This window comes from Lynx rufus, unplaced genomic scaffold, assembly GCF_022079265.1.
Source record: "Lynx rufus isolate CCGP_SWC_20201006 ecotype Redwood Valley unplaced genomic scaffold, mLynRuf1.p SCAF_1, whole genome shotgun sequence".
Classification (NCBI taxonomy): Eukaryota; Metazoa; Chordata; class Mammalia; order Carnivora; family Felidae; genus Lynx; species Lynx rufus.
In genome coordinates, this window is record NW_025814823.1 from 73,645,083 (window position 1) to 73,669,717 (window position 24,635).

A 24,635-nucleotide genomic window follows, 5' to 3' on the forward strand; every position below is an offset into this window, starting at 1 on the left:
GCTTCTTAAAGTTGGTCTTAATTTTTCATAAATAAAATTTGGGGTTAAAACAATATATTAGATCAATAGACAGAAAAATTCAGCGTGAGGTAATTTATATTTCCCATAGGCTTGCAACTATTTGAATATATTGCCAGTTCTTATTATGTGACTAATTTTTGTGTATGATTTTTGGCTTTTTATCTTTCTGGCTACCATACTTGATTCTCTCATCCATCCTCTCTCCATAAAATAAAAAGACACACGTAGACGATATTGAAAAGCCTCTACTCACTTAAGCAAACGTGTTTGTGTTTGTGGTTATGGTTTAAATCTTGTTCCTTTAGAATTTACTACTGCAAAAGGCCTCCGAGTTCATCCTGTCTGGTCACTCATAACTGGTTTGGGGCAGTTGACCCCTTTATCTGATAAAAACAGAGCCTTTAGGAAAACTACAATTATGCTTGCAAACATTTTCCACACGATTTCTGCGCCATCTAGAATTCAAAGTCCCATCAGTGAACAGCCACATGCATATTCTCGCCAACACACGTGCTTTCATGCTCACTCCTGCGGGTTCCCGTGTGTCCATACAGTCCGTGAGGAGACGGAGAGGCTCGGAAAGGGTAGGGTGACTGACTGACTGACTGGTTATTAGAGAATCCGTTTTCAAACCCAGGTTTTGCAGTTCCTAGTTAAGTGCTGCCTGCATGCGCAGAGCCAGGGGGGCGGGGCAGCCACAGGTGGAAGCTTGGGTCCTTCTCAGGTCTTTCGTGAGGATGCGCACAGCCCTAGAATGCGCGGGGTCCTCTACATACCCAGGTCTCGAGGCCCGTGTGACGTCTCCTTTCCCAGCTTTTCCTCCTAAGCCTTTTGATTAGCCCCAGCTGTTTGCCATCTCAGGCAGCCACAAAAATCACACAGTTGCCTGTAATTATCCAGATGGCCCCCCCTTGGGAAAAGGCTTCTGGGCCTGAGATCGGAGCCCCGTTACATTCAGATAGGCTTGCACACGGGGTTCTCTGGGGAATAAGCGTTACAAGCTTTGAAGGAGCTCCCAACCCTATTCGGCCCCCTCAGGTGACTGCCAGGCTGCTGGTGTTCCAGGCGACCATGCAGCTGGAGACGCGATGGGAACGGGGCAGTTGGACACGTCACAGGGTATGCTGTTCTGACTGACGTCCGGCCACCTCTGAGCAAACACGCCTCGGGTCGCGACATGCATGTGGTCAATTCCACAGTTCTGAAAAAAGTTGCCTCAATTTTTGCCAGTTTTCTCATTAGTAACGGAGAAAATATTCAAGTGCTTTTTCACTGACAAAATGGTCCCCCATTTTCAAGGAACTCACACTTTTTTTTAGAATCCAATTTTAACATAAATTTAAGGTGAGAAACTTTCTGGTGGTACGTTTTGATTTTTTTAATTTAATGTTCATTTCTTTTTGAGAGCGAGGGAGACAGAATCTGAAGCAGGCTCCAGGCTCAGAGCCGTCAGCACCGAGCCCGATGCAAGGGCTCGAACCCGACGCAAGGGCTTGAACCCACCAATCGCGAGATCCTGACCTGAGCAGAAGTTGAATGCTTAACTGCTTAACCGACTGAGCCACCCAGACACCCCGGGTGGTATGTTGAAGTACTACCTGCTGAGTTATGTGAAGATACAATTCTAGGATCCTTCAAATGTGACTTATTTTTACATAAAATGCCATCGTTCCAGAGCTTTCGGATTTCTCACTTGATCCCTCAGGTTTGGGTCTTTTTGCTATATTTTTTAATGTGGAAGAAGAATTCAGCCCATGGTGGATTTTCGCTATCCTAATCTTCAAACACAATGTGGAGCTCCAGGTACAGGAGGCGGCCGGGCCCTCCCAACAGGCCGGTTACTGGCTGTGTGTGTGTGTGTGATGCTGTGAGTTGCTGGCCTCCCTTTGGTACTGAAAAGCAAACGAGTTACGTGTTTTCAGGGGGAGGTAGCAAAATAACAGAGTTTTTTAATAGTACTCAATAAAGCATGAATATTTTCGGGTAAGTTTTGTTTTTGGGGTTTTTTTTATAAGGCTCAATAAGCCCTACTAGTTCTCAGTTGGAACAAAAACTTCTATATCTAATTACTACGTATGTCTTCTGTTGGAGCTAACGTCTTCCACAGATGATAGAATTTTGCAATGAAGATTGGTTAGTTTGCTGTGGAAGTTAGACATCCACAGACTGGCAGAATCTGCTTTGAACTGTGTGATTCATAGACCAGCTCTGAGGGTGAAACCTGGGTGAGAGGCCGTGACCATGATGGGGGGGGTGGGCAGCCCTACAAAGCTGTCTTGTCAGCCTCTGCTTTCTGTCCCAATCACACTGTCTCCATGGTGACAGCTGCACCCACATAAGCTCTAGAAGAAAGTGTCCTCAGTAAAGTCATTCTTGTTTCTTTGTGATTTGGTTAATATAGGAGGAAAATAGTACTTTAAAAAGCCAGGGATAGGGGGCGCCTGGGTGGCTCAGTGGGTTGAGCACCTGACTCTTGATGACCTCACAGTTTATGGGGTTGGGCTCTGCACTGACAGTGAAGATTGGGATTCTCGCTCTCCCTCTCTCTCTCTGCCCCTCCGCAATCTCTCTTTCTTTCTCTATCAAAGTAAATTAAAAAAACAAAGCCAGGTACACTATTTCTGTTTCCCCTTTCTGATAATGGTGGCCAATTTTTGCTCCACAGCCACCAAAGGCAACTGAAAGAGGTACTTTCTAAAGAAACAGAGAAGGAGGTGCCTGGGGGGGGGGGGGGAACTCAGTCAATTGAGCCTCCGACTTAGGCTCAGATCATGATCTCATGGTTCGTGAGTTCAAGCCCCACACTGGGTTCTCTGCTGTTAGCACAGAGCCCACTTCAGATCCTCTGTCCCCCTTGCTGCACCTCCCCCACTCGCACTCTCAAAAATACAGAGCACGTGCTCAATACTAGGTCTGTGGCCCCTTCCCAATGCTAAGGGACTGTTCCCAGTTGTCACTGGCAGGAGCTTTGCCATCATGGGGTTTCTCACCCCTCCTGTAGTAGCGGCTTCCTCAGATAACTTCTCTTTGCCCTGGAAGAGCATGGCCCGGTCCTCTCCCTCCCTCCTGGTCCCTCTCCTGCTTCTCCCCTGTGACAGTGAGACATCCAGACGTAATGGCTGGAATCCCAGCCTGGGTCTCTGCTCTCTGGTCCTGGCTCAGGCACTGACGAGCCACATCACTTGACCCCCATGGGTCTCATCTAGAAAATTCAGCTGGTGTATTCAGTGTGTCTGTTTCAACTCAAAATCCATTGAATCTGAATTAACTTGAGTCTTCCTCTGCATCGTTTCATACTCTCAATGGTCCAGGATTAAAAGATGGGTTTTTGTCTTTCTCCGCAGGATCTAAGAGAAGCATGCATAGAGAGATGGAGAGGAAGGAAATGAAATCCTTTTCATTTCCCCAATCTTCAAAAATCCTGTTGAACAGAGAGAATTTCTTAAGGAATAAGAAAGTAAAGAATAAGCGCGGCCTTCATTGGTCTGAACATAATTAACCGGAGGAGAAAACCACATTAGTGATAAGTGAACGAGGGAGCCAGGAACGAAGAGGGCAGTGGGCGTACAGCTCCAAGGTAAAGGGCCGGGGGGTGGAGGGTGTCACAGGCAGGAGAAGCCTTCCCGAGAGCCCACAGACAGCAGGCAGGAGCAGACACGGTCCCCTGCGCCATGCGGCACGAACCCCCTGCACGCTCCTGCAAAGGTATCGTTTTAGTTTCCTTTAGAACCCCTGCTTTTCTGAGAGGATTCCAAAGAATTAACCAGCAAATGTATAATTTACACAAGCCGTGTCCGCTCAAGGGTCACACGTGAAGAATTTCAGTTCCAGAAGCAAGGAAGGACAGATGTCAGTTTCCATGATGCAGTTAGGACCACCTGCATTTCCAGTCCTGAAAGGGAAGTGATTCTAGAATCTTGACCATGCCAAGCCCTATCCAAGATGTGGCTAGAATATCAAGTGACTGGACCTCTCTTCCACAGTTCTCCTTTTACGTGTGATTTTTAAAGTCCCTCGCCTATATCTCAATGATTCCGTGTACTGAGCTACCTCAAAACTCAGTAGCATCCAGGCAGCGATCCTCTCTTTTCACTCATGAGTAGGACTTGGCTGGAGTTTGATCCAAGCTGCGCTTGGCCCGGATGGTTCCACACCGGAGCCATTTAAATGCACAATTTACACAAAGAACTGGATATTGGGACGTATGGAAGGGATACCTTGGTGGTACTGTCAGCATCATGCGGTGGGGGGGGGGGGGGGGTAGAGATGCTACGGGACACACAGCTCAGATTCCTCAGCAGATACGTGGCATGAGGAAAAAAAGCAAGAGGTTCAAGCCACAGGTTGAAAGAGACTTCAGGTACATGCCAGTCAGTGAATCAAATTTGTGGACCTTGGCTGGGTCCCGCTTCAAACAAACCCTAAAAGTAGAGGTCATGGCATTTAGCAAACAACTGGAAATTGGAACACTGGATTTTTCAACATACAGTACTAAATTATTTAGTATAAAATTTTATATTACATCGAATATATTTTTGGATGTGATAAAGTCCTGTGGTTTTGTGTCGTATATACGTGTATATATATTCATGTATATATAGAAGTACATGTATATGTATATATACGTGTGTGTGTGTATGTGTATATATATATATATATATATATATATGAACCAAATATATAGAAAAAAGGAGATCTGCTATTTGCTTCAAATTAACACAGAAGTGAAGATGAACAGGGTTTGCCAGGAGTTGAAATCCACGTGGGGATGCAGATTCATGATTCTTTCTTTTTTTTTTTTTTAATTTTTTTTTTAATGTTTATTTACTTTTGAGAGAGAGACAGAGTGTGAGTGGGGGAGGAGCAGAGAGAGAGGGAGACACAGAATCTAAAGCAGGCCCCAGGCTCTGAGCTGTCAGCACAGAGCCTGATGCAGGGCTCGAACTCACAAACCATGACATCATGACCTGAGCTGAAGTCGGACGCTTACCGACTGAGCCACCCAGGTGCCCCCATGATTCTTTCATCTACTGAGTGAAGAACATTACTGAGCTGTAGTCGTTGTACAATGAGCTGCACGTGATTAAAGTGTATGGTTCGTCTACCTTCAGTATATTTAAATTTTCCTAGGAGAGTTTGAAGACAAAGAGTCTTTATAATTGTAATCAATCTGGCTTTTCTGAAAAGGCAGACTTGTATCCATTTAGAAAATAATAAAATAAGCATATTTTAATAACAATAAGCATATTTTAATAATAATAAAATGAGCATTTAGAAAATAATAAAGTAAGGGATATGATCATCATATCCCTTTGTCCTGGAAATGTGAAAGAAATCCACTTATAAGTCTAAGAAGAGACACAGGGGTCAGGTCCCATCGCTATAATACCATGGGGCTTTTATATGTTAGCATTTGGCAACCTTGCTGAACTTTTTTTAATTTTATTTGAGAGAGAGAGAGAGAGAGAGACAGCACAAGCAGGGGAAGGGGCAGAGAGAGTGGGAGATACAGAATCCAAAGCAGAATCCAGGCTCTGAGCTGTCCGTGGGGCTGGAACTCAGGAACTGTGAGATCATGACCTGAGCCAAAGTCAGACGCTTAACCGACTGAGCCACCCAGGTGCCCCTCCTAAACTCTTATAAATTCCAATTGTTCCACTGTAGATTATCTGTCGTTCCAGGGCCAGCAAACCATGGCCTACTCAAGTTTAATCCATAGCCTGTTTTTCACAGGGTCCACAAGCCAGGAGTGAGTCTTGAATTTTTCTAAATGGTTGTAAAATATATATGTGTATATTCCGTAGACATGGTATGTAGCCTGAAGATATTTATTAGCTGGCCTTTACAGAGAAATGTTTGCTGCCCCTGGCCTCTATCAACCATCATATCACCCACGAATAGGGTCCCTTTTCTTTCTTCCATTCTAAATGTGTGTGTTTTATTCCTCTCCTTTATTACATTGGCTTAAACCTCCAGTATAATGCTGAGAAATGGTGGTAGCTGAATTTTTCATTTTCCCCCATCTCAGAGAAGAAGCTTTTAACATTTTATAGTCGTGATGTTTGTTTTAGATTTTTCATAGCCTTCCTTTATCAGAACAAACAAAAATCCCATTCTTTCCTACTTTTCTAGGAATTTTATTTTTTTAATTTTTTTTTAACATTCATTTTTGAGAGTGAGAGAGACAGAGCAGGAGTGGGGGAGGGGCAGAGAGAGAGGGAGACACAGAATCCGAAGCAGGCTTCAGGCCCCGAGCTGTCAGCACAGGGCCCAACGTGGGGCTTGAGCTCATGGACGGTGAGATCATGACCTGAGCAGAAGTCGGACGCTTAACCGGCTGAGCCACCCAGGCGCCCCTTCTAGGAATTTTAATCATAAATCAAAGTTGAGGGGGGATAAAAGCAGACAATCCAGAAATCTAACTTGAAATGGTTGCAGGCAATTAATTGGCACAGGAGCAGGATATTTGTAAAGTAAATTATCTTATGAAGTTCCTAAGATAATATCCCTTTCCACAATCCAGTATTTTTCACTTTTAATTAATGTTAAGCCTAAGTTCACTGTCACTCAAGATCCTCTCCCTTCACTGCAGCTGAAATTGTATAAGTAGATTCTTCAAAATTGTTAGAAGGACCCTGTCAAGCTCAGTTTCAAAAGGCACGTGACCAAAGTGCATTGACAGATTCACAGGAGAAATAACAAGGGGGAAATCCACTCCTTAACTAATGTATTCGTATGAAGTGTATTAAACAATTGAGCCCTTTTGGAAGCCAACAAAGGTACTTTTACGTTTTCATATTATCCTTTGTAGATATTTAGATTAACCAGTTCATCTTAAATAGGTTCTTTTAGAAAGCTGCTACACCATTATTCTAAGCATACAGGTCGTTTTTATGCACTAGCTTCTCAGTCTTATAAAAGCTCTTTTACTGACAGTCCAATTTCTAACACCACTCAACAGACACACTAACGTTTTGAAAGGCATTCTGTCTAATCCCATTTTAGTATTCCTTGGAAAATTTTGACCGATGCCTCTGGAAATTCAGCCAAGAGCGTTGTATCAAAAACTTGCTTGAATTTATCTAAAAATTCGTAGTCGGTGCTGAACCTGAATTTGTTCGCCCAAAGCAGCACCGTCCCCGGCTGGCAGAGGTGCGCCATGGTGGCGAGCAGCTTGTCCAGGAAGTAGTGGTGATAAACCACGTCCGAGGCCAGGATGTAGTCGTAATGAAACGATGACCTGGGGAAGCGTTGCTCCAGACTTTCCCCCCAAACCAGTTCTCTCACTTCGGGCAGATGCGCTGTACGTTTTAACGTGTTCTTCAAGAGATTGTACTGAAGGTTTCCTAGGACGTCGGGCAGATCCGTTGCCGTGACTTGCGCTCCTAAGAGACAAAGAGAAAAATTGTAGGAATCACCTAGAAACGTTCAGGCAGCCACAGCCGACACATACACTCAGGGAGAACACAAGAAATGTAACCGGGCTTCTCAGCTTTGTCCCCATTGACATGCGGACTGGACGTAGTTGACCCAGTCCCGCCGGTAACTCTTGCCTGTGGGGGGTCTGCGCTGAGCACTTTGCGACCTTTGGCAGCACCCGGGTCTCTAAGCCCGACTCGTGGCGATCAGAAACATCTCTAGACGTTTGTGGGGCAAAATCACCACTGAAATAGAACAATGTTAGCACGTTTTAAGAAACAGTGGTGCGGTGTTGGGAGATTTCAGGATAATGAGCTGCTTAATAGAAGAATTCATAGTGCTTTTCCTTCTACAATTCTCTTTATCTGAAGATTTCTGTTTTCTTTTATATGAAGTATTCAGCACCCAGTTTTCTTTCTGTTTTGTATGACTCTCCCCAACCTAAACTTGTTAAGTTAACTGTTAGGCATCTTCAAGCTAGTGACGGGAGTCCCCACAACGGACCGCCACGTTTCCCAGGTTGGCTTGAACAGGAGAACTGTAAAGGCGTCGGCAGAATTATGCCGCACTTGTGCCCACCCCCTGCTCAGTGCTCAGGAACTCACAACCCGCATTTGGGGTATAAGTCTTGGATTATACGCCTTGGATTAACTCGCTTGTGTCTCTTCAAAGGGTTAGTTACAACATTTCCAGCGAGAAACAGGAGACATGTTCCCAACAGGGGCTGGAGAGTCATACCTCCAGGATCTGAACTTCATCACCTGGTAATCGGTGGACTGGGCGAGGTAACGAACCTCTCTCAGATGCAGTTATCTTTTCTCTGGGCTAACAGCTGTCACTCCTCGCTCGTGACATTTTGGGGGACTCAGTGAGTGAAATCATGACCCGGCACCTGAATCGCAGCTGGCCGGACAGGGGCCCTCACTATCACTGCTGCCAAAGTGAGGGTCTTTCTGAAACAAAGTGAGCAATAAACAGACAAACCTAAAATACTGGCCACAATGGAAACAAGGCCTGGTCCAGCACCAATTTCAAGAATTTTAGCGTCTTGGAGATTCAGTTCCTCTGAATGTTCTTCCAAGTACTGACACAAAGCCGTAGCCTAAAAGAATACAGTTGTCACCTGAACATCAGAGCGTTGAAAACCAGTAGCGACCCCCTCCCCTCCCTACCCCTGCGAAATACCCAAAGAGATGTTATTAATAGTTTCAGTTTATGAAGGGGTTCGTAAGGATTGAAATCTACATTCGATGCCGTATCTGGACCTCCGGAACCTGAAAGGTACAACAGGCGTCACAGGAACTGGAAACAGACTTTCTCGATTGCCTCTCTCAGAAGACCCTGGATCAGTCCGTGTCCAGCAATGGGCAGATCAGCTCAGCTCTCAAGTCCAGGAGACGAAGCCTCCAGAACCGCTCGGGTCCGGCCGGGCCGTCCACTCAGGAACAACTGCTGTATAGTGAGCGGCCTCAGGCTCAGCGAGTTCAGGCTGCTCGGGGCTTCGTCCGCTGCTCTGGATGGCGGGGCAGGTGTTCATTCCGTAAGCGGGCGTCTAAGTGACAGACACCAGAACAGGGCTTGTCCGGCTGCGCTGTGAGCCACAGCCACCTGGGGCCCGGCCAGGGTGCCCACGTCCAGACTGCATGTCTGCGAGCCTCGGGGCCCTGGCGGCCCTGAGGGTCCACGGCCACACCTCGAGTCGCAGCAACGAGACGCTAGAAAGCATGTGACTTTTTACACGGCAGCTCAGACGTCCTTTCCCTCTTCCTTCATTCTCTTCTGCCTCCACCTTCTCCCCACCTTTCTACGAAGAGATAAAGGGTATTGGGTCTGCATGGACGGGTGAGGTGTTTACTCTGAGGGGTCTCGGTTAGCAACACCACGGACTCCAGAGATCAGGAAGCTTCCGCAGAGGAAGTCCCGCGAGTTAGGAACGTGAATCCTGGGATGAAGAAGCAAGTTGAACTCCAGTTCGTGCAGTGTTAGCTCTCTTCTTCCTGTGGCTGCTCTGGGCTCGTTATGACGCCACTTTCGTTTGGGGCCCGGTTGGAGTGGGGGCGGCCGGACCGTGTGAGACGCGCCCCTCGCCGTGGCCGGGGCAGGGGCCCCAGAAACCTACCCCACAGGCTGCTCCCTCTCATCCCCCCCATCTGTTCATAGTGAATAGTCACACGCACAGACAGATGTGACTCTCCGTGTCTCCTCTCTAGGGACTCGGCAGGGCTGGGGGAGGGGCATGTAAACGGATCCTAAGACAGGTGAGGGGTGTAAAGGAGGCCCCCTCCAGGGACCCAGGGGTCCAGTGAGAGGTGACCTCAGTGCTGAAGGATGAGGGAGCACGGGTGGGGTGGGGGGGCATCCAGTGAGGAGTGGCAGGTGGAACAGCACCATCGCAGGTACACGGCACAGAGTTCTGGACTCGGGAAGGGAGCTCTCCGGCTGAAGACAGATAATGATTTGTGGTGCAGGGAGGACGTGAGGACGTGTCACCCAGAGCCATCACAAGGGCGTGCTGTGGAGGGGTTCTCTGAAGAGGCGGCTGCAGGCTTCCCTCCGTGCCCTGCCCTGGGAGCTGACCCCTGTGGGTGCCATCCGGAGACCCAGCTTGATGAACCCCTGTGTGGTGAACACCCCCCTTCCCACTCCTGCTAGCAAACTCCAAAATGTGGACTCTTGGGCAGAGAGCTGCACTGGGCGTCACACAAGGCGTCTCCCACCTCCCATAAAGCCTGCTTTCCCAGCTTTCAGGAAACCCAGGTGCCAAGAGAGGCCAGGCTTGTGTGTGAAAGGTGGAGGCCTTACTGAGAATGAAACAGTCCCCGGGGGCAGATGTTCCTCCAGCCCCGATCTCCCGAACCCCCCGCTCCCCTGTCCCCGCCCCCCCAAGCTGTCCATTCGCCGCATCCATTACACCAGGAAGCTGCGGGGAGTCGGCGGTTTTCAAACGTGTTATGAAGCCAAAGCTTCGCGGGAAGCACATCGGGCTCCCATGCACAGGGGATGAACACCGAGCTTCCTTATCTGGGGGGAGAGCAGCTCCAGGACCACCCTCCTGGGCCCCCCTCACCTGCCCCCCCAGGACCCAGGACGCCCTCCCCAGGGAGCCCCATGGCGCCTCCACCCACAAAGCTCAGCATGTGGGTCTGCCTTTGAACCCAGACCCCCGTGCCATCCCCCACTAACTACAGAGCAGCTTGGATCCGGAGCCTCTCGGAGCACAACCAGCTGGCATTGGAGGGCCGCTGTCCCGAGCCCCGGTGGCACAGCTTCCCCCAGCGGGTCGACATTTCTGAGCCCTCAGCTCCCCGGCTGTCAGGTGAAAACAATGTTGCCTTAGCAATTACTTCAGTGAGTACTCAGGACCCTCCCAGAGTGATCGTGCACCACCCATTGTGCCCAGTGCACCTCCCAGCATGCCCAGTACACTGCCCAGTGTGCCCCATACTCCGCCCAGCATGCCCAGTACACTGCCCAGTGTGCCCCTTACTCCGCCCAGCATGCCCAGTGCACCTCCCAGCATGCCCAGTACACCGCCCAGTGTGCCCCCTACTCCGCCCAGTGTGCCCCTTACTCCGCCCAGCGTGCCCCTTACTCCGCCCAGCGTGCCCAGTGCAGAAGGAAGATCAGGGAGGGAAGTGGGCATCCACAACCACACAGCAGGAACTAGCGGGGCTCCTGACTCGAAATGCACAGCATCTGCCCCATTTCCATGCCGCCCTCGCAGGCTGCTGCAGAAAGGACAGGGAGCCCGGCCTCCACACGCTTCCCCTGGAACACCCATGGCCTGGAAGGGAAGCCAGCCCTGGGCTCTGATTGTTTTGGGTTTTTTCCCTCAACGTTCATATGAATTTTTCATCTTCCTGACATGTTCAAGCCTATCTTCATGTAGAAAATACTGTTTCAAGAAACACGGCTTGGAGGGAAGTGATGACTCCTGCAGGAGATGCTGTGCCTTTGCGGAGTCCCGGCGCACCCCCGCGCCCCTGGGGGCCCAAGGCGACCCTCCACTGGGGAAGCACAGAATGCAAAAGCACTTGGCACATTGTCCCAGGCGACCCTGACGTATGGGATTGTCATTGTCGCCCCCAGAAACCCCGCCATCCCGAAGATGACGGCTGTCTCACCCCCGGCCACACCACCGCTCCGTAGCTCTCTATCGACTCCTGGATGACAATCTTCGTGCCTGCAAACAGATAGTGCTCCTGAGTGTAGCTCTCATAGTCTGTAGGAACGAACTGCTGGAGGCTGTGAAGGGATGCTTCTATCTTGTTAGAGCCTGTGGGGCAGAAAATAAAATGGGTTCCGTGATTTGTGGATCCAGCACAAATACACACTAAGCAGAGCTGGTAAGTCGGGAACAGATTGGGCAGTTTTCCCACAGACAGGGGGGTTGATGCTGGCAATGACCGTGGCTTTAAACTGGCACAAACCCGAATGATCTGGGGTGATAGGGACACCGAGTTCGGACGTGACATGTTTGTGACACGAGATGCCAGAGGATGCCCTGGGTCCTCTCCTCCATGGAGCGGAGGACAGAGAGGCGTGGCTCCCCTCCACCCCTCTGTTCTGAGGCCCTCTGTAGCCAACCAGCAGAATGGCACGGACGAGCTGTCTGCATGAGGACCTAGGCAAACACGGACCCGACTATTTTTAGGTCTCGAAGTGAAGTAACATTCCCGCGTGTTGGCTGGAGCGTGTTCCTTAAATCCTTCCTACGACTCCTCTGCAAAAGGTACGGGTCACCCGAAGACGAGCCAGCTCCACGGTCCTGGGGTGGTTGTCAGATGAACCCTGGCTATTAAGTTACTATTGCTTTAAATACCCATTAAACTCATGAGCAGCTCTCGAATATCACATAAAATGAGCGGAAAAGAGCACCTGATCGCGGCTGACGTCATGGAAGCACAGGTCTTGCAGATTTTGCAGAGTTCCAGAATAAAAAGAGCAGCGCACGAAAATGTCAGGAGTGGGGATGCCAAGCACACGCACAGCAGAACGGAAGCTGCTGGTGCCAGCGGTGGGCAGGAGTTAGCAGCAAGGAGCCGGGGGGGAGACCCCCACGAAACCTGCCTTTGCTCCCTGAGGCTCGCCTGGGACATTTGTCACCACAGGTGGAAGATGGGCTTTGGAAAGGAGCTGACCGGGGCGGTCGGTTCACATTTGAGCTGCTCTCATCAGAAATCTGCACTTGAGGCGAAAGAGGAGGAGGTGGGGGCAGGGCGCGAATACAAGGTGAAGGGTGAAGGGTCTTTGGAGAAACCCAGTGAGGAGCACACCCTCCGAGGCAGGCAGGCGGGGACAGAGGCGATTTGGGGTGTCCCTGATTAGCGCGTGCACCGGGGCAGATCTGTGCTGCTGGTCTGCTCACTGGAACAGGCTCACAGAAGACCACAGACATTTGGAGTCAGCTCTTCCAAATGTTTACAACCGTGTGACCACGCCTGTTGAATCCAATTGTAAGCAAACTGACAAAACCCCCCAAAACAGGGCTGGCGTTTTGTCTTCGCATGTGTTTTCATTTTGTTTTTCTAGCAATTAATTTTTGTGGTATTTTACCAAAAAGGGTCAGCGTGCAGCGGACTGAGAAATGGTCTCAGAGCCCAGCGGAGCACGGTGACTGGTTTGTAGACTAGCATGACGGGCAACCACAGCCCTTCCGGGAGCACTGCTCTTGGCCCCCGGTTCTGATGGAGCGTGGGCTCCAGCCCCCGGGGGAGAATTCTGCGCCCTGACCTAAAGGTGAGCTTTCCAGAGACCTGGGCTTCACCGAGCAAGAACCTGCTAATACATAGTGGCCAAGTCAGTCGTGAGACGTCATCCTTTCCTGTCCCGCACCCTGGTAGTGGGGGAAGGAGACTTATGGCCTTCACCCGCCTCTTGTTATGGGAAGCTCCTGACATCTAACACCACCAACCCATTATCTGTGAATGACCAAAGAGGCCCTAGCTTCTCCCAGGGAACCGGAGGCTGACTGGGCTTTGCAGAGACGATGAAGAGGCAGAGGACTAGACCGTGGTTTGCCGGTAAATGCTTAACAGTCGGTGTGGGGTGAGGGGAGGAAGCACCGACTTTAGGGTCTGACGATTACCATGGTGTTGATGCTCCCACCATGGCCATTTCCAGCCTTCAGCAGACGCCCTGGGGAAAACTGTGCACCTGCTGACCATGGCGGGGTATTTCCACCACGCAGAGCGATGGACACCAATAACCTCAAGTGCATAATCTTAATCATCTTATAATGTAACAAAATAGGTCATGATGAGTTGTATTTATTACCTTAGCCTTTAAATATACCCTTGGCTTTTATCTGATCTATTGAGTGGTAAGTTTTCATAACTTACATTTCAGTAATGGCCATGTTTAACAACCACCCTCAAAAAAATCCCTGAAATTCAGGAGCTGGTACAGGCCAGTCGGTACAAGGAGCCAGTCCAGGGCAACTCCTTTTTCCTCTGAGGTTTCGTCACCGGAGTAGGTGACTCGGAGCAGCCAGACCAGCGGGGACTCATGCCAGCTCCTGCAGGCTTCCCTCTGCCACTGTGGCTCAGACAGCTCCTTCCCTTCCTCCTGCGTCTCACCAGCTGGGGACTTACTTTTCACTGACCGCAGGAAAAGTCAGTGGGCTGATTGGGAACGGCTCACCGGTTCATAGGCTAATGAGCTGATAAGTCCTGTTTTCCCAATCAACCTTGGACAGTAACGCGACCATACAAATATTGTCCCATAAGACCCTTCCACGTCCTACAAAGATACTTTGTGTTTGTTGCACATTAAACATTTTCACTTATTGTATCGATGCTAGTCTGAGAGTGTTAGATCAGGATTTAGAGATACAAATACCTTTCTCTGTAAACTAGTTTAGCAAAAATAAACAGTCCTGATTTAGTTGAGCTGGAACATAATTTTACCATGTTAAATGGTTATAAAGGTTTGAAATGCTGTATCTTGGCTTTTCTGACATTCATCATTACGTCTACCATTTATTACTACTGAGTCCCTCTGTGCAGAAATGCAACCCATGTATGATACAGTTGCCGGGGAGAACATTCTGGTGAAAAGCCGAAGCGAATCAAGATTTTGTTTCTTTTTAAAAGTTCTAGGGGCTCCTGGATGGCTCAGTCGGTTGAGCGTCTGACTTTGGCTCAGGTCATGATCTCACAGTTGATGGGTTCGAGCCCCTGCGTCGGGCTCTGGGCTGACAGCTCAGAGCCTGGAGCCTGCTTCGGGTTCTATGTCTCCCTCTCTCTCTGCCCCTCCCTCACTCATGCTCTGTCTCTCTCTGTCTCAAAAATAAATAAACATTTAAAAATATTAATAAATAAATAAAAGTTCTTATTAACAAAAAATATAACCATTTGAGATTTACAGAAACGCCAAAACAAATTTGTGGACTTTGATAAGTGCATAATAAACAAAAACAAGGATTGCTTTTAATGCTATGCCTCTGCTCGCGTTAAGGCACTTTTCTACCACGCTTCACTATAGGAACCATCTAGAGTTAATAGGAAACGGGAACTCTTGTCACGGAAGTTAGCTGGAAAATGCCGTGGCCAAGGAGACAGCTGAGAAGGTGCTGCGGTCTGGAAGGAGGTTACCTCCTGGAGGGCCACCGGTGTCTTCCTCCCGGGGAGCCCCCTCCGGCGCGGAGCAGCCATCCGGGGTGCATGGTCCTTCCTGCAGGTGCTGGGGCCGCTGCTCGGAGCTCAGACACGCGTCCATGACCGCAGCTGCTGGAGACCAGAGAAGTGGACAGGCCCCCCGCGCGCTCAGCCCAGGCTGGCTGAGCCTCCCAGAGGCTCTAAAAGGTGCAGCTTATCGCCTTAGCATCTGCTGAGCCGCAAAGAACCCCTGCTTTTCAGCTTTAGCTCCCCCCGTCGGCAAAGCAGCTGCCCCAAGGCGCTGCCATCCTGGTTTCGCAGAGCAAAGGAGAGGGGGACCGTTCAAACATCACCCCGCACCTGTTCCGTGCATCAAGAAACGCAAACACAGAGCGAGCGTAGCCGGACAGGCACGACGTGCCTGGGTTCTAAACCACATCTCTAATAGCTTTTGGAACCGAATCTTCATGAAGAAAATCTGATCTAGCAGCGCATCGTACCGTCACGGGTACCGTGTGGGTTGAGGGCTCAATGACATCACGGATGAGAAGGCAGGATTTGAACCAAACCCAGGGCTGCTCCCTTCTCAGCGGAGGCTTTATCGCCAGATCTAGAAAGCGCTGGGGGCCCGAGCCAGGCGCCTGACCTGGCTCCCCGCTGGGGCGCTTGGCAGCCCACCTACCCCCCTGCCTGCCGTTTCCTCATCAGCAATGATAGTATCTGCCTGCTTCCTAGGGCCGAGGTGAGAAGCAAGAGGGTGAAAGTGATGAGCCCGGAGAGGAAAACTACCAGGTTTAGAAAAGGAGAGCGGGCTGTTGCGATCACTGATGGGCATCAAAATAGTAACTGCAGGACGTGTACTGGTTCCAAGCCCCGCTCTGGTGCAGTGCATTGATTCTTCCAGTCCTGGCAATAGTCTCTGTGAAGTAGATGCTATTATTATGCCTCTTCTCAGATGCGAGCAGGCCAGGCACAGCCGGATTGAGAGGCAGCCCGAGAGCAGGGGCAGATCCGAGAGTCAAACCCAGGCCGTCGTGCAGCAGAATCTATCTACGGGCTTCCCCACCAGGCGGGCTCGGCTTGGGTTTCCCTGCCCCCTCTGCCCTGAAATCACTCATAACGCTCAGCTGTCACAGTGACACTTTCGAGTCCTTTGCACAAAACGTGAACGGTCAGCCTCATCTGCGTTGACCATCCTGAGTTCCTCTCTGCACACCCGAGCTACCCTGTCCTGTCGTCCCAGCTGGGGGCACCGGCTTACTCCAGTGAGCAGACAAAATGCAAGAAAGCACAGCCCCCGAAGCAAATGGCATTGCATCGCACACCCGGGACAGGCTGTGTGTGCCTCGCATCAGTGTGCCACAGGGCTTCAGACAAATGAGATTCCTGTGAAAGTAATTTAACATGCTCCTTGGCTCTGCAATCGAATAACCAAATATTTGCCCCAAATCTCCCAACTCCCCACGCCAGCCACAGTGCTCTACCGGGCTGTGCGTCAGAGCAGAAGTTCTTTCTCTTGTGGGTGCTTACTTGTTCATTCCTTTCAACCTACCCCTAAAAGATACTGCCCGGTTGTTTATCAGTACACACAGCGTCTTCAGGGAGGAAGCCTGGCACCGTGGTGAGGCGCCCGCATCTGAATCTTGGCTCTGCCCTGTGCATGATGGGGATACCTACCTCTTCTGGAGGCTGTGGTAATTAACAGAGGTAAGGCACGCAGAGCGTCTCACATACAACAGCAACCGTTTTGTCCGAAGCCAGAGCGTGGTCGTGCGATAAATCCAACACTCCACACAAACCACCCTCACCCAGCACCATGGGACTCTGTGCATTAAATTTAAGACATCTCCCCATTTTGCATGCAAGCAAGGGAGAATTATTTCCAAATGGCAGCTGTACTTTTCCTTTTGGGAGGAAATGGCTCCCTCCCCCATCATTGTAGTTCGCATGAGAATTTTTTCCCAGACATCTCTGCACTGAAAGTAACGCACCGTGCATTGTAGTTATTCTAGAAAATAACTACAGGAATCTACCAAGTATTATTAGTCAGATGTAGCATGTGGTATATATCGTGTGTTAGTTATCTAATAAAGATTTGGGAAGTTTTTAAAATGACTTCTTGTTAGTACCCTCAGAATCATTTCAAACTGTTAGTTTAAACATTACCTTATGTAGCAGAAGAGATTTGAGATTTCTGTGCACCCTTTAATCCCCAATGTTTTATATAGATGTGCACCTGAAAGGATTAGCATTTTATGAACAAAAGCCAGCCAGTGGAAGCCCAAGTTATTTAGGGTAGCATGACCCACCAGCACGCAGACACATCTCTATCTCTGAATCTCTCTCTCTCTCTCCCCCTGTGCTACACACACACACACACACGCACACTCCTTGCAACATGAAATGGAATCACCCTCAAAAGATCCAGAAAATGCCTCCAGCAGAACAAAGGCTGTCCTCTATGGTATCCAGTTGCTGTGATGTAGTTTGAAATGTAGACGTATTTCACTTTAAAAAGAAGTGAGGATTGGGTAGGTGGGGTTTTGTACAGACCTGCAAACTTTCTTTGTGCTCATTAGCCAAAGTCCTGTCTGTGGCTGAGGAGTGAACTGTCCCGGACCCTGCTTCCAGCAGCCAGAAACAACATAGGACTCTACCAAGAGAAGACAGAACATCTAACTAGAAGGGAGGTGAGTTAAACGCCTTAACATTGCATTTGGGGTATTTAGTTGGGGCCCCAGGGGAAACCAGGAAAAACTCTTCCAAGAAGAATGCAAACCATTGCAATTTATTGCGTTGAAAAAGAAGGGGGCAGTTACAAAGGAAAGAGGAAAATCGTGTGCTCATTTGGGAAGCCTCAAACCCTTAAAATAGAATATAGGGCATGTAAATCAAACCCTTGGGCAAATGGGAATCAAACAAGCGCTTGCAATTTATGAGGGGTTACGTTTAGCCGGCGAGCTGAACGAACGGTGGTTTGGCTTGAGTGGACACAATAGCCTATGTTTATTTTTTCACCCAGGCTTGGTACTCTCTTCCCTGCTATCACTTTTTCTTTAACTCAGGTCTTCATCTGGATGTGCTGTGGTCCCATGACCGCTAGGTGTGCTTCCCCACTCCCTGAAACGAGGGAGGTGACCTGGAGTCTAGCCCAGATCGGTCATTCCAATGCTTTCGTATTCCTGGAGTGGTCCAGATCTCTGTGCCCGGCCCTTCTGTAACTTGTTTCCACCAAGAGTCAGCACCCCTGTGTATGACAAATAGCAAAACGGTGGTCATCTTTACAATTATGTGAGTAACATTTAAAAACTGATTGGAATACATATGAATACATGTACGTGTATGTATATATATGTATGCACACAGATACTCGTTTGATAAGCTTTAACATGACGAAAAGGGCAAAGAAGAAATATTTTAAAATCTCTTTTAATCCCACTATTTGGAGAAGTAAGCCTGATATAACAATTTTTATATCAACTTCTAGGCTCTTTTTGTATAAACTTTATAAAAGCTGTTTTACTGACAATGAAACTGGACAGAAACCGGTACGTCTTTGACCTTGTATGGAATAACCTATTATTTTAAGAGTTTCTTTTCATACTTTTTTCAAAAACCATCGACTGCATCACTGCTTTAAAAAACAAATTGCAGGGGCACCTGGGTGGCTCAGTCGGTTGAGCATCTGACTTCAGCTCTGGTCATGATCTCATGGTTTGTGAGTTCGAGGCCCACATCAGGCTCTGTGCTGACAGCTCAGAGCCTGGAGCCTGCTTTGGATTCTGTGTCTCCCTCTCACTCTGCCTTTCCCCCACTCATGCTGTCTCTCTCTCTCAAAAATAAATAAAAACATTTAAAAAAATCACAGGAGAGGGGATGCCTGCCTAGCTCAGTCAGTTAAGCATCCAACTTCAGCTCAGGTCATGATTTCACGGTTCATGGATTCAAGCTCCCCATCAGGCTTCGTGCTGACAGCTCAGAGCCTGAAGCCTGCTTCACATTCTGTCTCTCTCTCTCTCTCTCTCTCTCTGCCCCTCCCCCACTCACACTCTGTCTCTCTCTCTCAAAAATAAAATAAACATTAACAAAAAATTTAAAAAGAAACAAATCAGGGGGCACCTGAGCCGTTTAGTTGGTTGAGTTTCTGACTCTTGGGTTTCTGACTCTTGATCTAGGCTCAGGTCATGATCTCACAGTTCATGGGATCGAGCCCTGTGTCAGGCTCCATGCTGACAGTGTGGAGCCTGTTTAGGATTCCTTCTCTCTCTCTCTCTCTCTCTTTCTCAAAAAAAATAATAATAGGTAAACATGAAAAAAAAATTTTTTTAAAGAAACAAATCAGAATTCTATTGCCCAGAGCTGGAATGAGTTAGGTCCAAGGTTTGTAAATACTGGACTATCCCTAAATACTGTCTACATCAGAATTACCTGGAAGTTTTGAAACACAGAGACTCTAGGCCCCTGGAAATTCCTGCTCAAAGGTTGAGAAAGAGCCTAGAGGTTTGAAGCCCGAGTCCACAGCTGTCCCCTGGCACACGGTCGGTGCCGATCTATAGGGCAGAGGACACATGAGTGATTTTCACAGAGCTGAGATGTCAGCCTGTGACGGGGGATTAGGCTTTGGGCGTGGCTCTGCAGGACACACAGATGAAGTAAGAGCCGGGCAAACGCATTTGGTCTCAATAGGAAAGAACTTTCTAACAAGCAGAGCAGTGGAACAATTGATCTCAGGGAGCCAGCATGATGGAAAGTGGGCCAGATCTGGAGTCAGAATGCGCGCGATTGGACCAAAGGTTTACGCAGGGTCAATAAACAGGCCATGAGCGTTCTGTCACTCGCTTTTCTCCAACGGTGTAGACCCCAGATCTCTCACAGCGTTTCTCCAGCTGAAGCTGACTCTCTCAGCCAAGTGGTCCTCACCACGGAGGAACCCCCCCTCCCCCAGGGATGTGTGGCAATTTGGAGACTTTTTGCTTGTCACAACTAGGGCAGGTGCTCCTGGCGTGCGTAGAGGCCACGGGTGGTGCCAAACATTGTGTGTCACGCAGGACAGCCCTTCACAGCAAGGAGCAATCCTGCCCAAAATGTCACCAGTGCCAAGGCTGAGAACCCCTTACCTCGGTGGGGGGCTGGAGTTGCAGGGTAAATTCTCAAGGCACGTTTTTTTGTTCTAAGGAAACTCTACCCCCAATGTGGGGCTCGAACTCATGACCCCGAGATCAAGAGTCACACTCTTGACTGAGCCAGCCAGGAGCCACAGGGCAGATTCTAAGAATTTTTTTTTTTCAACGTTTATTTATTTTTGGGACAGAGAGAGACAGAGCATGAACGGGGGAGGGGCAGAGAGAGAGGGAGACACAGAATCGGAAACAGGCTCCAGGCTCTGAGCCATCAGCCCAGAGCCTGACGCAGGGCTCGAACTCCCGGACCGCGAGATCGTGACCTGGCTGAAGTCGGACGCTTAACCGACTGCGCCACCCAGGCGCCCCGCCACAGGGCAGATTCTAATTTCCATCCTCCACACACCCATCTACCAGGCCAGTGATCCCTGCCTCCTCAGCCCCAGTGTCCTCGCCTGTAAAAATGGGGTCGGTTAGCATTTGCAGACTGTCTAATAGATCTAACATCACACCCTCTGGCTTCCTCGGGTTTCTCCCAGGAACAGACCTAGAGACAAGGATTTGAGAGAAAGGATTTGGGACGGGGGGGTGGGTGGCGGGGGAGGAAGAATAACTCAGGGAAAGGGTGGCAGCCAGCAAAAGGTGTTCCATGAAGCCGGCTGCTGCGGTGGGCAATCAAAGCTTTGGCCCGAGGGGAAAGGCTGGGAGATGATGTAGAACACACAGCTCAGAATGATTCCATTCCAGGTTCAGAGGGCTTCTGGGCTCTTCCCACACCAGCACCTCAGCCCGGATGCAGGAACCAGCAGCTGCAGGTGTGTCTGAGAGAGGCCTCCCACAACTGCAGAAGGTGATGGAATTTTCTATGTGAAGAACCTGGCGCAGGGCCTGGTGCCTAGAAGGTCATCAATAAATAAATGTCTTGTGTTAATTACATGCCATTGCAGCAGAGGGTTGAATGAGCAGTGTTCCTTGGAAGGATTCACTCACTGAATCAAATGCAAATACTGAGTTTGGGGCTTGAGAAATAAGGACCCAGGGCTGCTTTGGCCCCAGAGATTTCAGCAGCAGGGATTCGGGGGCCTTCTCCACAAATAGTGCTGTTGGGGGCTTCCAACGGCAGTCACATCCCAGCCTTTGCTGTGGCTGAGCTTCGAGATCTGGGGGAAAGTTCTGATTGATCTAACCTGCTCATAAGCTCTCCCTATAGTTAGGGATGGATGATGTGAGAAGCGTCTCACAAAATCATGGATGCTGGCCCTGTAACAAACAAGAGTTATAGATGGCCCTCTTCCCCTTCCTGGCCACCCTGCATGTACATACTTTCTTACTTCCAGAAATACAGTTTCAAATAGGACACCTTTTCTCTACAACAGAGGACGGCCTAAGTCTCACTGGCTATTGCGTCCAGAGGGAACAGAGTCATTCCCCTCCAACTGGAAACCTCCAGATGACGTGCATTTCTTCACTAGTCCCATGCCTCTCCTTCAGCGGGCATGCGCTCCCAGAAAATACCCTGATCGGCGATTTCATCACTGCCTGCCGTGGGCTGCTGCAATGGCATACAATTTAATACAAGACATTTATTTATTGATGACCTTCTAGGCACCAGGCACAGCTGCTTTGCACATGCCCTTCGCCAACATTCTGCAGAGGAAGGGTTGCTGACCAGACAAATATAAGATATGCCCACCATACTCACTTATAGGGGAGACGGCGGCGAGACTCCCTTCCAGAGAGACGGGGTTTCATTGCAGAACTAGATGTTCCCTGAACACACTGCTAACCAACACCCAAGAATGTGTGGGATTTTCAGTGTGCAACGCAGAAAATGTCTGGTCAAAGGGAAATGTAATTCTATAATTTCTGCCCCCTCGTTTTGTCTGGTAGCACAGTGGCTCTGAGTCCATAACCCTCTCTGTGGAGTGATTCAGAGCTGCCCTGAGAGGCCAGGGGAAAAGGTCCACCGAGGCTGCCGGGGGATGGAAGGATTTAGACCACGCAGCAGTGCGGAAGCATCAGACGCAGAAAGCCTGTGTGGCAGGACATTAACAGGACTCTTCTTGTGGTTTGGCTGGGACACGAAGACAGTGGCTTCCTTGTGCCAAAGCAAGACCACCGTCAGAAATTTTGAAGCAGGTGTTCAAAATCCATTCCAGCAACACTTGTTTCACCGGGCTTGTGGACGTAGAAGAATTTACTTCTGTTTCATTTTAAATGCCTTTTAAGTAATGACAAACATTACCAGTGAAGGGGAAAGAGGATGAGTGAAAGAATCCAATACATTTGGAAACGGCAAGTGATGCGATAGTCATTTCATCTTAAAAAAGTGCATACCTGCTCCCCAGCACCTGAGGCTGTTCTCAACCACATTTGAAGGCACAGCTCTGCTAAAGTATCTGCCTTGTGGAGTCGCTCTGACTGCAAACCCATGAGTGGCCTCGATGGCCTTACGTGCATTTCGGAGAAGAGAGGTACATAGTCGTTTGTTTCTCTTTTTTATTTCTTTGTATTTTCTTTTAATTTTTTAAATGTTCAATTATTTTTAATATACTTTTTAATATTTATTTTTGAGCGAGAAAGAGAGAGCTTGAGTGGGGGGAGGGGCAGAGAGAGAGGGAGGCACAGAATCTGAAGCAGGTTCCAGGCTCTGAGCTGTCAGCCCAGAGCTGGATGCGGGGCTCGAACCCACAAGCCATGAGATCATGACCTGAGTGGAAGTCGAATACTTAACCAACTGAACCTCTCCCAGGCACCCCTCTATTTTCCCCAAGCCAGTTCCTTTTTTTTTTTTTTTTTTTTTTGAGAGAGATAGACAGTGTGAGGGAGGGGCAAAGAGAGAGAATTCCAAGCAGGCTCCTCGAGGTCAGCGCACAGAGCCCAGCACCAGGCTTGAACCCACAAAACTGTGAGATCATGACCTGAGCTGAAATCAGGGGTCGAATGCTTAATCGACTGAGCCACCCAGGCGCCCCCAAAGCCAGTTCCTAAAACAGACTTCCCCTCAAAGAAATTGTATTTATTTTAGAAGCCTCTTCAACTGCAGCCGCGTATAAATCACAACTGTAATTGCCAGGCTTCATGTCAGCAACACAGCCGAGAAGGCCGCGGAGCCGAGCAAGAAGCCTGTGATATTAATTACAGGGAGACACGTTGTGCCTGGGAAACAGGTTTGATAAGAGATTCTGACATTCCTCCTAATCCAAAATTTAATAAATGATGGCTTATGGAACCAAGCGAAACTGTCAGTATGGAAAAACCTCCCTTCAGTTACTCAGCTTCCAGACTCAGGGTGAGAGATGATCCCTGGGTTCCAGGGCTCCGGCCAGACCCATGAAGCAGCCGTGACCGCGACCAGCCCTCGAGCCCTCCCCCAGAGGCGGATGCCTCCGGTGCCATCTGTCCTTTCCACAAGCCATCAGCTGCTTGGAAACGGCACTTTTTAGAGGGGCTTAGTGGTAACGCATCATGCTCTGATTTTAGCAACAGCAGTTGACTCGCGTTGGGGAAGGTACTAATTTTTCACCCCAGCGGATTTCTATTAGGAAAGAATGTTTACCTGGTGGGACTATTCTGGGATGTGCCATACTGGGGGAATTCCTTTCATTCCTTCCCCCCATTCCAGGGCAGACTCAGCTTGAGAAACACGTGTTTTGGTCTGCGGCTGCGCGGTCATGGATTGGGGGAATTAGACCGAGTTATTTCAGTAGCGATCCAGGTGGAAAGCAGCGAGAGAGGAATGGGCAGCTGCCTGGGAACCTCGCCCTCCCAGGCTCCAGCTGCGTCATCTCAGAGAAGCCACATCTCCAGGCTCTGCTTCCTTCGTCTGTTTGGGACGATGGCACCTCTAACATGCCCCAGGTTCTTGTACAGGTCAAGTGAGACAAAGCATATTGGAAATTACAGGACCTGTGTAGGCGTTGTCATTAGTTTATTCAAGAGGAATTTGGACCCTATGATATGTGAGCATCAATTAAGTTACAGAAGAAAATAAGTGTTCACTTCCAGCCACGCAGCTGACAAAGCTGATACGAGACATTCCTTCCTGTTCTGAACACATAAGACACTGGATCAAGTGTTTTCAAATATGCTTTATTTTTTTAAAATATTTTTTGTTTTTATTTTTGTTTTTGAGAGAGACAGAGCACAAGTGAGGGAGGAGCAGAGAGGGAGACACAGAATCCGAAGCAGGTTCCAGGCTCTAAGCTGTCGGCACAGAGCCCAACGCGGGGCTCGAACTCACGGACCACGAGATCATGACCTGAGCCGAAGTCGGACACTCAACCGACCAAGCCACCCAGGTGCCCCAAGAAGAAAGGCTGTTTTCAAATATGCGTTAAAGGGGCGCCTGGGTGGCGCAGTCGGTTAAGCGTCCGACTTCAGCCAGGTCACGATCTCACGATCTCGCGGTCCGTGAGTTCGAGCCCCGCGTCAGGCTCTGGGCTGATGGCTCAGAGCCTGGAGCCTGTTTCCGATT

General features: G+C 49.2%; 1 protein-coding gene across 1 annotated transcript; it reads right to left on the reverse strand.

Moving 5' to 3' along the window:
* Nucleotides 1–7,011: 7,011 nt before the first annotated feature.
* On the reverse strand, nt 7,012–15,159 carry METTL21C (methyltransferase 21C, AARS1 lysine). The gene is made up of 4 exons (XM_047085179.1): nt 15,036–15,159; nt 11,565–11,716; nt 8,425–8,542; nt 7,012–7,406 (listed from the first exon to the last, which is right to left on the reverse strand). The coding sequence occupies exons 1-4, from the start codon at nt 15,157–15,159 to the stop codon at nt 7,012–7,014; spliced, it is 789 nt and encodes a 262-aa protein (XP_046941135.1).
* Nucleotides 15,160–24,635: the final 9,476 nt, after the last annotated feature.